General features: G+C 36.0%; 1 protein-coding gene across 1 annotated transcript in view; it reads right to left on the bottom strand.

Annotated features, from left to right (window-relative positions):
- Positions 1-4,780: 4,780 nt before the first annotated feature.
- Positions 4,781-14,954, bottom strand: part of MFSD14B (major facilitator superfamily domain containing 14B) — a 79,178-nt gene continuing 69,004 nt past the window's right edge. Inside the window, exons 8-12 of the mRNA XM_061199324.1 lie at positions 12,277-12,348; positions 10,731-10,843; positions 9,134-9,231; positions 7,216-7,358; positions 4,781-6,514 (exon numbers count right to left, since the gene is read on the bottom strand). Of these exons, the coding sequence (XP_061055307.1) occupies positions 6,263-6,514; positions 7,216-7,358; positions 9,134-9,231; positions 10,731-10,843; positions 12,277-12,348 (678 nt within the window). The 3' untranslated portion in view covers positions 4,781-6,262. The remainder of the gene's footprint in view (positions 6,515-7,215; positions 7,359-9,133; positions 9,232-10,730; positions 10,844-12,276; positions 12,349-14,954) is intronic.

Raw genomic sequence — 14,954 nt, 5'->3', positions numbered from 1 at the left:
GAAGAAGTAAAGCTGTTGTTGTTTGCAGATGACATGATACTATACATAGAGAATCCTAAAGATGCTACCAGAAAACTACCAGAGCTAATCAATGAATTTGGTAAAGTAGTAGGATACAAAATTAATGCACAGAAATCTCTTGCATTCCTATACACTAATGATGGAAAATCTGAAAGAGAAATTAAGGAAACAGTCCCATTTACCATTCATTGAAACAAAAAGAATAAAATACCTAGGAATAAACCTACCTAAGGACACAAAAGATCTGTATGCAGAAAACTGTAAGACACTGATGAAAGAAATTAAAGATGATACAAATAGATGGAGAGATGTACCATGTTTCTTGGATTGGAAGAATCAACATTGTGAAAATGACTCTACTATCCTAAGCGATCTACAGATTGAATGCAATCCTTATCAAACTACCAATGGCATTTTTCACAGAACTAGAGCAAAAAATTTCACAATTTGTATGGAAACACAAAGGACCCCGAATAGTCAAAGCAGTATTGAGGAAAAAAAACGGAGCTGGAGGAATCAGACTCCCTGACTTCAGACTATACTACAAAGCTACAGTAATCAAGACAATGTGGTACTGGCACAAAAACAGAAATATAGATCAATGGAACAGGATAGAAAGCCCAGAGAGAAACTTATTCACCTATGTTCAACTAATCTATGACAAAGGAAGCAAGGATATACAGTGGAGAAAAGACAGTCTCTTCAGTAAGTGGTGTTGGGAAAACTGGCCAGCTATATGTAAAAGAATGAAATTAGAACACTCCCTAACACCATACACAAAAATAAACTCAAAATGGATTAGAGACCTAAATGTAAGACCAAACACTATAAACCTCTTAGAGGAAAACATAGGAAGAACACTCTTTGACATAAATCACAGCAAGATCTTGTTTGATCCACTTTCTAGAGTAATGGAAATAAAATAAAAAATAAACAAATGGGACCTAATGAAACTTGAAGTCTTTTGCAAAGCAAAGGAAACTACAAACAAGACGAAAAGACAACCATCAGACTGGGAGAAAATATTAACGAATCAACTGACAAAGGGTTAATCTCCAAAATTTTCAAGCAGCTCATGCAGCTCAATATCAAAAAAACAAACAACCCAATCCAAAAATGGGCAGACCTAAACAGACATTGCTCCAGAGAAGACATACAGATGGCCAAGAAGCACATGAAAAGCTGCTCAACATCACTAATCATTAGAGAAATGCAAATCAAAACTACAATGAGGTATCATCTCCTCACACTAGTTAGAATAGGCATCATCAGAAAATCTACAAACAATAAATGCTGGAGAGGGTGTGGAGAAAAGGGAACCCTCTTGCACTGTTGGTGGGAATGTAAATTGATACAGCCACTATGGAGAACAGTACGGAGGTTCCTTAAAAAACAAAAAACAGAATTACCATATGAGCCAGCAATCCCACAACTGGGCATAAACCCAGAGAAAACCATAATTCAAAAAGACATATGCACCCCAATGTTCACTGCAGCACTATTTACAACAGCCAGGTCATGGAAGTGACCTAAGTTTCCATCGACAGACGATGTGGCACATATATACAATGGAATATTACTTGGCCATAAAAAGAAACGAAATTGAGTTATTTGTAGTGAGGTGGATAGACCTAGTCTGTCATACAGAGTGAAGTAAGTCAGAAAGAGAAAAACAAATACCGTATGCTAACAGATATATATGGAATAAAAAAAAAATTCTGAAGAACCTAGGGGCAGGACAGGAATGAAGATGCAGATGTAGAGAATGGACTTGAGGACACGGGGAGGGGGAAGGGTAAGCTGGGACGAAGTAAGAGAGTAGCATTGATATATATACACTACCAAATGTAAAATAGCTAGTGGGAAGCAGCCGCATAGCACAGGGAGATCAGCTCGGTGCTTTGTGTCCATCTAGAGGGGTGGGATAGGGAGGGTGGGAGGGAGATGCAAGAGGGAGGGGGGATATGGGGATATACATATGCATATAGCTGATTCACTTTGTTATACAGCAGAAACTAACATACCATTGTAAAACAATTATACTCCAATAAAGATGTTTTTTTTTTTAAAAAAAAGACAACCGCAAATGGTGCGGGGCACTGGATAACTACATGAAAAAGGATAAATTAGGACTCCTATCTCACACTGTATATAAAAAATTTACCCAAAATGGATCAAAGACCTAAATGTAGGAGATAAAACTATATAACTCTTAGAAGGGAAAAATAGTTGTAAACCTTCATGACCTTGGATTAGTCAATGGTTTCTCAAATATGCCACCAAAAGCACAATTGACAAAAAAATAAACTGGACTTTATCAAAATTTGTGCATGAGAGGACACTATCTAGAAAGTAAGAAGAAAACCCACAGAATGAGAGAAAATATTTATAAATAGTATATCTGATATAAGTCTACATCCAGAATATATAAAGATCACTTACAACCCAACAACAAAAGACAATCCATTTTAAAAATGGGCAAAGGATTTGAATACACATTTCTGCAAAGAGAATATTCAAATGGCCAGCAAGCACATGAAAAGATTTTGGAGATAGTAAGGATGGTTAAACAATATTATGACTATACTAAAAAACACTGAATTGTACCTTTAAAATGGTTAAAATGGTAACTTTTAAGATGTGTGAAAAAAGAAAAAAAAAAAGAAAACATATGGATAAATTCATTACCTTGGATTTGGTAACAGATTCTTAGATAATGACACCATACAAAACACCAAAAAGAAAAAAAGCTGATAAACTGGACCTAATCAACACAAACTTTTGTGCATCAAAGGACACCATAAAGAAACAGAAAAGCCAACCCACAGAATGGGAGAAAATATTTGCAAATCATACATCTGATAAGAGTCTAGTGTCCAGAATATATAAAGAACTCTTACAACTCAACAAGAGAACAAACATCTTGATTCAAAAATAGGCAAAGGACTTGAATAGACATTTCTCCAAAGAAAAGATACAAATGGCAAATAAGCACACAAAAAGATGCTCAACATCATCATCAATCATTAGGGAAATGCAAATCAAAACCACCATGAGATACCACGCTAAACTCACTAGGATGTCTACAAACAACAACAAAACAGAAAATAACAAATGTTGGCAAGGATACAGAGAAATTGAAGCCTTCTTACATTACTAATGGGAATGTAAAATGTGCAGCTCTGTGCCGGTTGCTCAGATGGCTAATCATGGTTACTACGTGACCTAGCAACTCCACTCCCTGACATATACCTAGGAGGACATGTTCACACAAACACTTGGACAAGAATGTTTATGGCAGCATTATTCATAATAACCTAAAAGTGAAAACAATCCAAATGCCAACTGACATTTGATTGATACATTATCAATTGATAACTGAATAAAGAAAATGTGGTATATGCCACACAATGGAATATTCAGCCTTAAAAAAGGAATAAAAATTGACACGTGCTACAACATGGATGAACCTTGAAAACGTTATGTGAAAGAAGCCAGACACAAAAGGTCACATACTGTGATTCCATTTATATGAAATGTCCAAAATAGGCAAATCTATAGACACAAAGTATATTACTGGTTTCCAGGGGATGGGGATAGGGGGAATTGGTAGTGATTGCTAATGGGTATGGGGTTTCTCTTTTGGGATGATGGAAATGTTCTGGAATTAGATAGTGCTAATAGCTGTACAACCTTGTGAATAAACTAAAAACCACTGAATTGTACACTTTGGAATGGTTAAAATGGTTAATTTTATCTCAATTAAAAAAATCTACCTAATTAAAAAAAATGACATTTGTTATACTGGGTAAAGAAACTACAATTTTGATAAGCAGTGGTAAAGAAGAAAGACTCCATGAGAGCATCTTCTAAAAACTGTCGCAAAATATGCCTGTTAATTTTATCTCAATTTAAAAAATCTACCTAATTTAAAAAAATGACATTTGTTATACTGGGTAAAGAAACTACAATTTTGATAAGCAGTGGTAAAGAACAAAGACTCCATGAGAGCATCTTTTAAAAACTGTGGCAAAATATACCTAACATAAAATGGATCATTTAAACCATTTTTAAGTAGTTCAGTGGCATTAAGTACATTTACATTGTTGTGCAACCATCCTTACTATCCATTTCCAGAACTTTTCCTGCAAAACTGAAACTCTATCCATTAAATAATAACTTACCACTTCCCTTTCCCCCTAGTCCTGCAACCACTATTCTACTTTCTGTATGAATTTGACTAGATATTTCATGTAAGTTGAACCATACAGTATTTGTCATCTTGTGACTGCCTTATTTCACTTAGCACAATATCTTCAAGGTTCATCCACATTGTAGCATGTGTCAGAATTTCGTTCCTTTTAAAGGTCAAATAATATTCCATTTATGTATAATATATACCATATTTTCTTTATCCATTCATCCAACAATGGACACTTGGGTTGCTTCCACCTTTTGGTTACTGTGAATGATGCTGCTAATAAACATGGGTGTACAAGTATTTTGTATCCCTGCTTTTTTTAAAAATAAAAAATAGTTGTGATCTCTTTTTGAAGATCACAACTTTTTGAAGGGAGGTTTTGAAATGAAACTTATGTTGAAAATACACATATCTTCTGCATTAGCTTAAGGACTAAAAACTTATTTCAGTTGAAAGTCACCCAAAGGAGAACCCAAAGATCAATGGTATTGTTCGCTTTAAAGAAACACAAAAGACATAAAAGTATCCATTGCAAATTTATTATGCATTAGGAAGCTTAACTTAAAAACCAACAGCATAGTAAAAAGATATGTTATCTTTGTTCACAGCAGAACAGGTTTCAAAATATATTTTCTTTTAAATGTATTCAGTCAGTACACAATCCTTTATAAAAGTTGTATATATTTTTTTCTGTCAATACCTTCATTACATTTATAAATACAAGATTTACATAGCACCCCATCAAAAAAAAATTAAAACTCCTTATGAATATCTACATATATTTCATACCTATAAAACTTTCAAAGGAGTGCTATGTTAAAGATGGGCCCTAGTTAATGGTCCACTTACTGGTACAGGAAAATACATATAATCTGTAAAGTTTTCTTTGTCCATAAAACATCTTGAAAAATTAGCAAGACATTTATTGTGAAACTGAGCTTCTTAAACCATCATATTTTAGAAAGGAATTTGCTGTGCATATTCCCATGAGATTCAAATGGCAGACAGATAGGTGAAAATAAAGACTGACTGAAAACAAATGCTTACATAGAGCAGTTAAGGCAGGGGTGCGACGAATGAGAAACACTGGAAAGTAAGACACAGGAGATGTGGGTGGGAGCAAATATAGTAAGAATGCATTACGTGAGTCTAAACTTGGATATAAACTCCACTGGTATCCAGTTACTAACTCTCATTCTCACTTAGGAATGTTTACGTTGTTGAAAACTTTCTTACAAGCACCCTCCAATTTCTATGTTGCCACCAGAATGGCTGATGTATGTTTTTCTTCTGTAAAATCACCTTGGATCTAACCAAAACATTAGGTCCAGGAATCTGAATTGCTAGTTCTTCATGATTTAAATTTATTAAAAAATTTTCCTTCATCTGGTAAAGGTTATCACTAATCAATATTATTACTGCCCAGAGGTGTATATGCTGAATTTCATTCTAGCCAAGAATAGGAAGTAGAGAGAAGGAAAGGAGAGTAAGACTAGTTATTTGCTTGACCTTTGAACAAAGGCAATAGATCCCTGATACTGAGTGACTCTTGGAGTGGCCACTCATAAACACATATGGGCTAAATGGGCACAGTTCAGAGAAAAAGGAGGAAAGAAAATATGGGATTCTTTATCTCAAATTTTGCCAGAGAAGGCAGTTGTACTATAATCCTGCACCTTCTACTGAAAAGGACATGGTCACTCTTACTCTGGAGTTATTAAAGGAAAGTCATCCTTTCTACTAGAGATGACTTTTTCTGAGTTTCAAAGTGTGGACTCCAGATAACTTTGAGAGTTGCATATTATTTGCAGAAAAGTATTTCAAACCTTAACTTGTTCTAACATATAAACAGAAAGAAAAAGAATGGTAGAAAAGGAACAGGAGGAGGAAGGGGAGGGAGATGGAGGTGGTTACTTCTCAAACTCGGCCCTGAAGGATGCCACCAGTATCTCCCCTCCAGCACCATGAAGTCTCCAGTGTGGTGTGGCTCCCCCATGGCTCTCAGAGATGGAGTCTACAGAATTCTCGTTTCTGCAGAGTTTATAGCTCAGTGCACTGATTCCCAGGCTCCTCGAAGGAAGAGAGCTCCCAGATGCTGCTGTCCTGCAGTAGTGGCTCAATGTCTTCATCACTGCCTCGTTCTGGAGTGTTGGTCAGGCTGCCGCTGATGCTGTTGCTATGTTTTTGAATTCCACTGCCTTTACTGTATTCAGGGATGAATAAGGCAACCAGAAAAGACATAAGAACTATACATGCCCCAAATAAAAATGGTGGGCCTGGGATGACAGCTCCCTGATGGGTGTGGGAAACAAATGAAGATGAAGAATTTGGTTAGTCTTTCAAATCAAAATTAGTCCTGGACGACCCCAAAAAAGCACACCACTGAAAAGTGAGTTACTTTCTCATAAGCAAATGTTCATTAAGTGTCATAGCAAATTCTAACAAAGCCTGGTGTCTGGAATATGATGGAGGGCAACTAATCACTGCTTTGTGCACCACTTTCCAACAGCTTAACCAAACATGTAAACAACAGTTGTTTATCTCTAATCCTGCCCTGTGACCTGAGATTATGCACTATGTACATGAACAGTAATTCCAATTTTGTATAGAAATCTATATTAAATATAGCTTGGAAGGAGGGAAGTAATAGCAAATAAATAGTAGAAAAAGCACTCTAGCTCAAATTCTAGCTGGAATTTTAGGTCATTTCATCTTTTATTTGGCCTGAGCTTCACCAGAGGACAGCATTCTGATCAGAGTAATTATATAGGTGAAAACAGAATCTGAACAAAGTTAAGGCAAATCTTTTACATAAGATATTAAATCACTGAAATGATCCCTCCCTAGTCGCAGGAAGCAATGAACATAGCACTTACTACTGTCAAATACAATAGTATTATAAAAATAAGAACACTTTCCAAATTTAAGGTCAGAAGATTTTGCTATAATCAGACACAATTGCTATTGTAAACCTAGACTTATTACCAAATTACCTGCAGGGCAGCATTGTTAGAATTCAATTCCAGTTCCAACTCAGTCAGTTCCACGTGGAACATGTAGAATATGAAGCCATACAGGGCTGGCCCCAGGCCATTACACAGTCCTCTTATTCCAGTTATGATACCCTGGGCAACTCCTAAATCAGAAAAATAGAAGGGAGCCAGTATTCTCAGATAAGCATCTCAAGATTGGAGACTTAACAGTACTTTTTTACTAATATGAAATACTGCTTCTGCTGGACTGAGTAGTCTGGGCTGTGGAAAGTAGATTTTAGGGACTTTACCCATCATATTTTCATTCATTGCACAAATGTTTCCTTGGTTTTCTATGTCCTTTTAATGTTGTCCTCACTCCCTGTCCTAAGATCTATAGGATATGAAATGACAGTGATGTTTCTAAAATCCTTTTGAGGCTGAATTCCCTAACAGCAGATCTTCCTATAATCAGGGAATAATAAAAAGTTTTAATATTCTCCATTTATAGGCAATTTACACTTTTCTGTGGATTGAGATTTTCCTTTTCTACTCATTTAATGGTGCTTTTACAATAAAAATCTGCCCTTTGCCTCTTGTATCCCCCCTGCCCATGTGTGAGTCCAGAGGTCCTGATGCTGTGTGCTCCCAGAACCTTCAGACAGATTCTGTTCCTCACAGTGACCTCCATACTCGAGGTCCATCTCCCTGTACACCTCTACTGAAAAATCCCACAAGTGCTAATTTCTAGATATCTCTGGTATCTAATGTGGCAGGTAAAAAATTAGCTTGAACCATGAGATGAATGTTTCTGTAAATCAAAAATGGTCAAATATAATTCAACCTAATACAGTGTGTTCTAATAAGTTTATATGCTGACATTTAGAAACATCTGTATTAATACATGTAAGCATAAAAAAAGCCAAAGAAAATCCATGCCCTGAGAGATAGGATAGTGTCTCTTAGATGCCAAGGCAATGCCCATCTTTCACAGATAGCTCACGCCTTTACTTCAAGCACAACACCTCCCTAAAGATGCAGTCAGTTAAGTTAACATAACCAGGGTAACACACAGAATTTGTGGTCTTCAAATGATACTGCTATATTTAAAATAGATAACCAACAAGGACCTACTGTAAAAAAAAAAAAAAAAAAAAGATTAAAAAAAAATAAAAGTAGATATGAATAAGATGGCTAATTTCTGATGTGGAAAAATAGGTGCAATGAATAAACTATCTTTTCCAATCTAGTTTTTTATTGAAACTTTAAAAATATCTCTAAGGCATTAAAATTTTTTCTTCTAAAATTCACTACTTCCTGACTACAGTCAGGTAAGTCATTAAGTGATGGAGAAAGAAAAGGATTAATTTTGGCAGTAGGAACTGCTTGATAGGGAAGCCAGAGGCACAGAAGGATGAAGTAAGAGTCTAGACAGAGTGCTACTCTACACAGTCATCTTAATTTTGTCTCTCACTCTGCATCCAATTATCAAGAACTACTCAGATTTATTTTTCTTTATCCACTCAAAGAATCATTTCCTAAATTGAGTAATAGACTCTGAGTGATTCCAAATTAAAGAAATTTCAGTGATTAAATAAAGAACTCATTGTTTTACTACCTAGTCTGTTAAAATATGATTAAAGTCTAGTAAATTCTAAATTCTAACGGTGACAAATAAAAGAGGAGTCAAAACTGAAAAGAGAAAATGGATAGTTGTCTTAGTATTCTGACCTGCTGAGTCCAGATTTCAAAAATATGATCAAAGATCAAAGTAGGAAGGAAAACAGAATTTTCCTATTTGCCAAAGTAAATAGGTATGATTGTTGAGCAGGGACCACATGGCTGTAACCTCTTGCTCTGTTGATGTGAAGACAGGCTCAGAGTTGCTCATGCTTATGGCAGGTACGTCTCCGTTGAAGGAGGAAAACAGTGACCTCACCTTGCTGATCTGACTCTGCATTCCGAGAGACGAGGGCACTGACTGCTGGAAATGTGATGCTGGACATGGCGGCCACGGTCCCTGCTGCCCACATCATCCTGCAATGACAGGACAGGCTGCCGTCAGGGAGCAGGCCAGCCCCAACGAGCTTGCTGTTCAGAGTACAAACAATGGCAAAAGCACAAAATGCTTTCTGTTTTCTTGTGTTAAGTTGCATTTATTTTTTTCCTCTTTAAAAATGGATTTTTTTTTTTTTTTAACCTAGAAGGTTATGCATCTGTTAATACTGATCACTTCACGGGCTGGGAAAGTTTCATTTCTTTATTTTACCTCTGTCAAATCTGTTCTTCTTCCTGGTTTCCCTATTACCATATTTAGATGCAAGCTCAATGAAATGCAAAAGGATTTCTTGTTTCTATAAGTACCACATTTTCCCTACCAATTTTCCACTTTTTTCTTTGTACTTCTCAAAGGCTCACCTCCATACTGTCTTTGAGCTGCTCAGTTTTCTACCCCTCAATAAAGTGTTGTGTGCCACTGACAGAAAAAGTTGGTGGCACACAACACTTCAGAGACCTGAAGTTCAGGATGACATCCTGCAGACTTCCAAGTGTGCTTCCTTTAGACCTTTGTTTTTTTCTCAATGAAAGGGACCTACACGTGTGTCAGTATTAGGCGCTGAGTGTGAGCAAAGTGAGGCCCCAACTGGGCTTAAAACCTGCTTGGCCAGACTCTCTTGAGGACGACATGCACGTCCTTACTTAAAAGGAAAAACCCTTTAGGTCAACAGAATCTTTCTAAGGTAGCATGAGTTTGACTGAATCAGCTACTGAACCAAAGTTCATGGAACTGAAATTAAGATTTCCAAGAACAAGAAGAATCAACCACTGACCACCTAAAGCATTTCGAGTTCTTCTAAATTGTGTCATCCATTTATGACTGCAAAATGGGGACCAACTCAAATATCTAAAACGGAGATATGAACTGTAGTATTTGGTAGCCAGGCACATAGGGAAACTTGCCACACAACAAAATAGCACTCAAAATTCTTTTTATTTCTTCTTATTCCACAGGGCTTAATTTGACCTTCCTTCCTCTTAATGGGAGTCTAATACACTAGGAGTAATAACTGATCAGGATACACAAGATTCTGGAGGAGATCTCAGTGTTCATCTAACTCATATGCTTTATATTATAAAGGTTATGTCACTGTCCAAAGTCACGCAGCTAATGATAGTAGTAAATCCCACCATAATCAGTCATTTTTCCTTGTCTTCTTGTTTTGTTTTTACCTATACTGTGTTGTCTCCAAAAATTGACAAATGTGTTTAAAAATTAGGCATAAAACTTTTTTTCGGAGGGTTGGAGGAAGTAACAACTCACTGAAAGCCTGCTGAGGTGAAGGCAATCTATCCAAATAATCCTAAATTACCAGCTCTACCCTTCCCCAAATTAAGTCTAAACAGTTTTTGAAATGTTGAATACACTATGCCAGTAAAATAACTCCTGCTTCCTTCACATCACACTCAACTAATTTGAGCTCCTCTAAAAGATACATCTGTCTATTAGTTCATGAGAATCCATGGGAGAGGCTTACCATGCCTGAGATCCAAAACCGTACCAGGCTAACTGGAACATCTGAAAACCCAAACCAAGGAGAACGGTGTTCTTATTCCCTAATGATCTCATCAAGATGGTAAGAAAGACCGTCTGCAAAGCAAAGGGGATAATCCTGAGTAATCATATGAACACAAGCACAAGATTTGATGCAAGTTCTGTGGGGAAGCCCATTAATGGTGACCAAGAATCTCAAAATGGCAGACCACCTGACCTAAGACTTTGGAGGCCGTGCAGTACTGATGTAGCTCTAAAGGGGTGAAACTTCGGGGCCTTCCCAGACTAACCTGGGCTCAGGGCCTTTGGCCTCCTCCCCAGAAACCTGTTTATCTGGTGCTTATCACTTCCCAAAAGGTCATCACAGCTGTTCAACAGTTACTGTGATTGAGAAGAAAATGCCTCCGCCTCTTTGGAGAAATGCCAATAATTTAACCACCAGTGAATAGCAAACCCCTGATGAACATTTACAGAATATGTGGGATTTTGGTGGGGGTTAACAGTTTCACAAAGTTGGACTGATACAAATGTGATTTTAACAAATATATACTCTGCTAAAAAATTAGGTGAGATAGCCTGAAAAGGCATAGGATAAAAGATGAATCTGGGCTAATCGACTAACCAGAGTTAATATAAAAAACAAGCCAAAATCATAAGCAACTTGAAAGTTTAACATAATTTACATTTGCTGATACAGTTAAAAAAAAATAAAAGGCCCTTGGTTTGATGCATTCTTATGAGCCTTGTCAATTCTAATATTTGGGCAAAGCAGTTTTGCAGCCTTCTCATTTCTCTTTGAGAGAGTTATCACAGAAGAGTGCTCCACCTGGCCTACCATGCTTTAAAGCAGCATATAGCTGTTCCAGGGAAATAGCCTCGTAACAGTCCCATATGATATAGTGAACGCATCTAAGCATATCAATGAATTAATTTAAAAGCACATATGCCCTGCCTTTTGTGGTCCTATAATAGATGAGGAAACATTTAATAAATACTCTTTACTCATTACATATATCCTAATGTACTGAGTTACCACATTTCTTCGGTCCTGGGGACAGCAAGGATTAAGGATTGTAATAGTTACAAAATTTCATTTCTGCTTTTCACCTTCATTACTTTTCAATATTAAAATAATACTGAAACATTTTTCTGGTTAATTTTGCAATACTGGAGTTAGATTGTGGTTGGTGGTTGTAAAAGCAAATTTTTATTTGCTGAATTGATCCATTAGAGGTAACAACATGTACTCTACAAAGTATTGAAAAGTTGTGTTAAATTCCTCCTAAATCATAACCTTAAGATTCTATTAAAAATGGAATAACTCTATGGTCTGTATCCATGTCAGTTTACTGGGTTTGATATTGTACCATAGGGCACAAGATGTTACCATGGCAGAGGAGGAGGGGAACTGAGGTAGCGGTGCAGGAGATCTCCATGAATATTTATTTGCAGCTTCCTATGAATCTACAGTTACTTCAGATTAAAAACATTAAAAAAAAAAAAAAAGGGATGGGTAAAATAACACTCACCTGAGCCACAATAGACAGAATTCCTACCATAGCTATGAATGCTGCAATTTTAACAGATCCAAAACCTATGACCTGTGGAAATGAAAACACTTTGTAATACAGATATTATAAAAATAAGGAATGTTATGTTCCATTAAAGCCATAGAATAAAATAGTTGAGGAAAGTTCATAAAACCTTGACAATGGCAAATTAGGCAGTGCTCAAAGTTGAACCTATTTAACCAATAATTTGTATCTAAATCTGTCATAAGAAATAATTATAAGCGGCACAACTTAATTTAACAAATATTAAATGTTAAGATAATATTTTCTATTGTAGGCCTACCTATGTTTTTCATATCCATCCCCATCTGCAACCCACCAAGAGACAAATATAACATTATCAAGCGTTGGAGAGAACATGAAGAAAATGATTCGATTTTTGATGCTGCCAACACAGAGTATGCTCACTGGCAAAGTCAGTGGCTCTCAACTTTGGCTGCACATTAAAATCATGTGGGCAACCGAGAAGGGGAGAAGAGAAGAAGGGAGAGGGGAGAAATGAGATGCTGGAATCCACTTGAGACCAATTGAATCAGACTCTCTGGGCCCAGACACAGGTATGTTTTAAAAAGCTTCCATGGTGATTCTAATTCTAATGAGCAGCCAAAGTTAGCTGGTAATGATTTCTAAGCCTCTTAATCTTAACAGCAGCTCTGAAATGCCTACAAAAACTTTTAAGTTTTAAATATCAAGTTTTTATTTGCCCTATCTATTGAAACTTTATAAAATTCAGAAAAAAGCTTTAAAAGTTATTGTATACAATCTTCACATTTCATAAATGACCGTCTTGCTTCAAGTTACACAACTAGCTAATAAAAAGAGTTAGAGCTAGAACCTCTGGTTCCCAAACCAGTGCTGCTGACATTAACAATATCCTATTACTCTCTAATCAAATGCAATTTTTAAAAATTGGAATCTATTTCTCAGTCTAATTTGTAAATATATATATATATTTTTAATTGAAGTATTGTTGATTTACAATGTGTCAGTTTCTGCTGTACAGCAAAGTGACTCAGTTATACATAATACACATTCTCTTTTATATTCTTTTCCATTACGGTTTATCCCAGGACACTGAATATATAGTTCCTTGTGCTATACAGTAGGACCCTGTTGTCCATCCATTCTATATGTAATAGTTTGCATCTACTAACCCCAAACTCCCAGTCCACCCCTCCCCACACCCCTTGTAAATATATTTTTTAAAACAGCTTTATTGAGACAGAATTAAAATACCATACAATTCACCCATTACAAGTGTACAATTCAATGGTTTTAGTTTTATATTCACAGAGTTGGGAAATTATCACCATGATCAATTTTAAAAGCTCTCATCACTCCTCAAAGAAACATGGTACCCCATTAGGATTCCCATTCCTCCAGCCTACTCTACCACCCAGCCAATAATCTACTTTCTATCTCTATGGATTTATTTATTCTGAGCATTTCATACAAATGGAATCATACTATATATGGTCTGGCTTCTTTCACTTATAATAATGTTTTCAAAGTTCACCCATGTTGTAGCGTGTATCAGTGCTTCATTGCTTTTTATTGCCAAATAGTAACATTCCATTGTATAGATATTTCACATTTGTTGATCCATTTCATCAGTTAATAGGCATATGGGTAGTTTCTACTTTTTGGCTACTATGAATAATAATTTGTGTAAGAGTTTTTGTATAGGTATGTGTTTTCAATTCTCTTGGCTATATACCTAGAAATAGATTTGCTGGGAACTCTATGTTGAACACTTTGAGAAGGAGACATGTTTTTTCACTTTCTTCCTTGGACGTTCCCATTTTTCCTACATTATTTTCTACATTAAATGCAAATTTAATGTAATTTAATGTATGCATATATAATTTTCTACATTAACCACACTATCTCACCACTCTTCCCTCTAAATCTCCAGCATCCACCCACCATAATGAGCAAAACAAAAATAAAACTGCTTGAAAAAAAGTTTTACTTAAACGTGCCACCATATAAAATATTATAGTCTCATACTCTCAGGAAAACTATGAGAATGGAGAATTTAACAAATTTTATTTTAAAATATCTCTAAAAATAGAGGAATTTAGGAGGAGGACTTCCAGTGAAATCAGTAAAAGACCAAGACAGGATTGCAATGGAAGGCAACTCAGGTCTTAGCAATCCCAGAGACCTAAAACAACAGTTGGAAAAGGGAACTTTTTTTTTAAATTGCCGTAAGTCAATTGCCTTTTGGGAAGGACAAAGTAAAGTGTAAATTTTTAAAGAGAAAAATCAGAAGGGAGAAAAGATTATTTTGGTTACTGTTTGTGAGCCACCTTGAAGTCAGTCTACAGTGGTGTTGAGCTATGGCCTACTATAGATGGCTAAGCAAGCCGGCTGTGATCAGACCCAGGGGGTCAGGGCACTTCTGAAATAAACTTTACCTCTCTGTGAAATTTAATGGGTATTATTAAAGATTTAATAAATTCTGTTTCTACTAATTCTCTTTCTGTATAACTCTCAAAGAAATTTTTTCCACAGTAAACATTTTATTGTATTTTAAAAATTATTGCACTAAAGGTCTCCTGACTACTAATTATATGTCAGCACCTACATTTATAACTAGAAGCAAGTTAACACATTTTTTTTCTCTACAGTGT

This window comes from Eubalaena glacialis, chromosome 9 (assembly GCF_028564815.1).
Source record: "Eubalaena glacialis isolate mEubGla1 chromosome 9, mEubGla1.1.hap2.+ XY, whole genome shotgun sequence".
Lineage (NCBI taxonomy): Eukaryota > Metazoa > Chordata > Mammalia > Artiodactyla > Balaenidae > Eubalaena > Eubalaena glacialis.
This window is presented reverse-complemented; position numbering and strand designations above follow the sequence as displayed.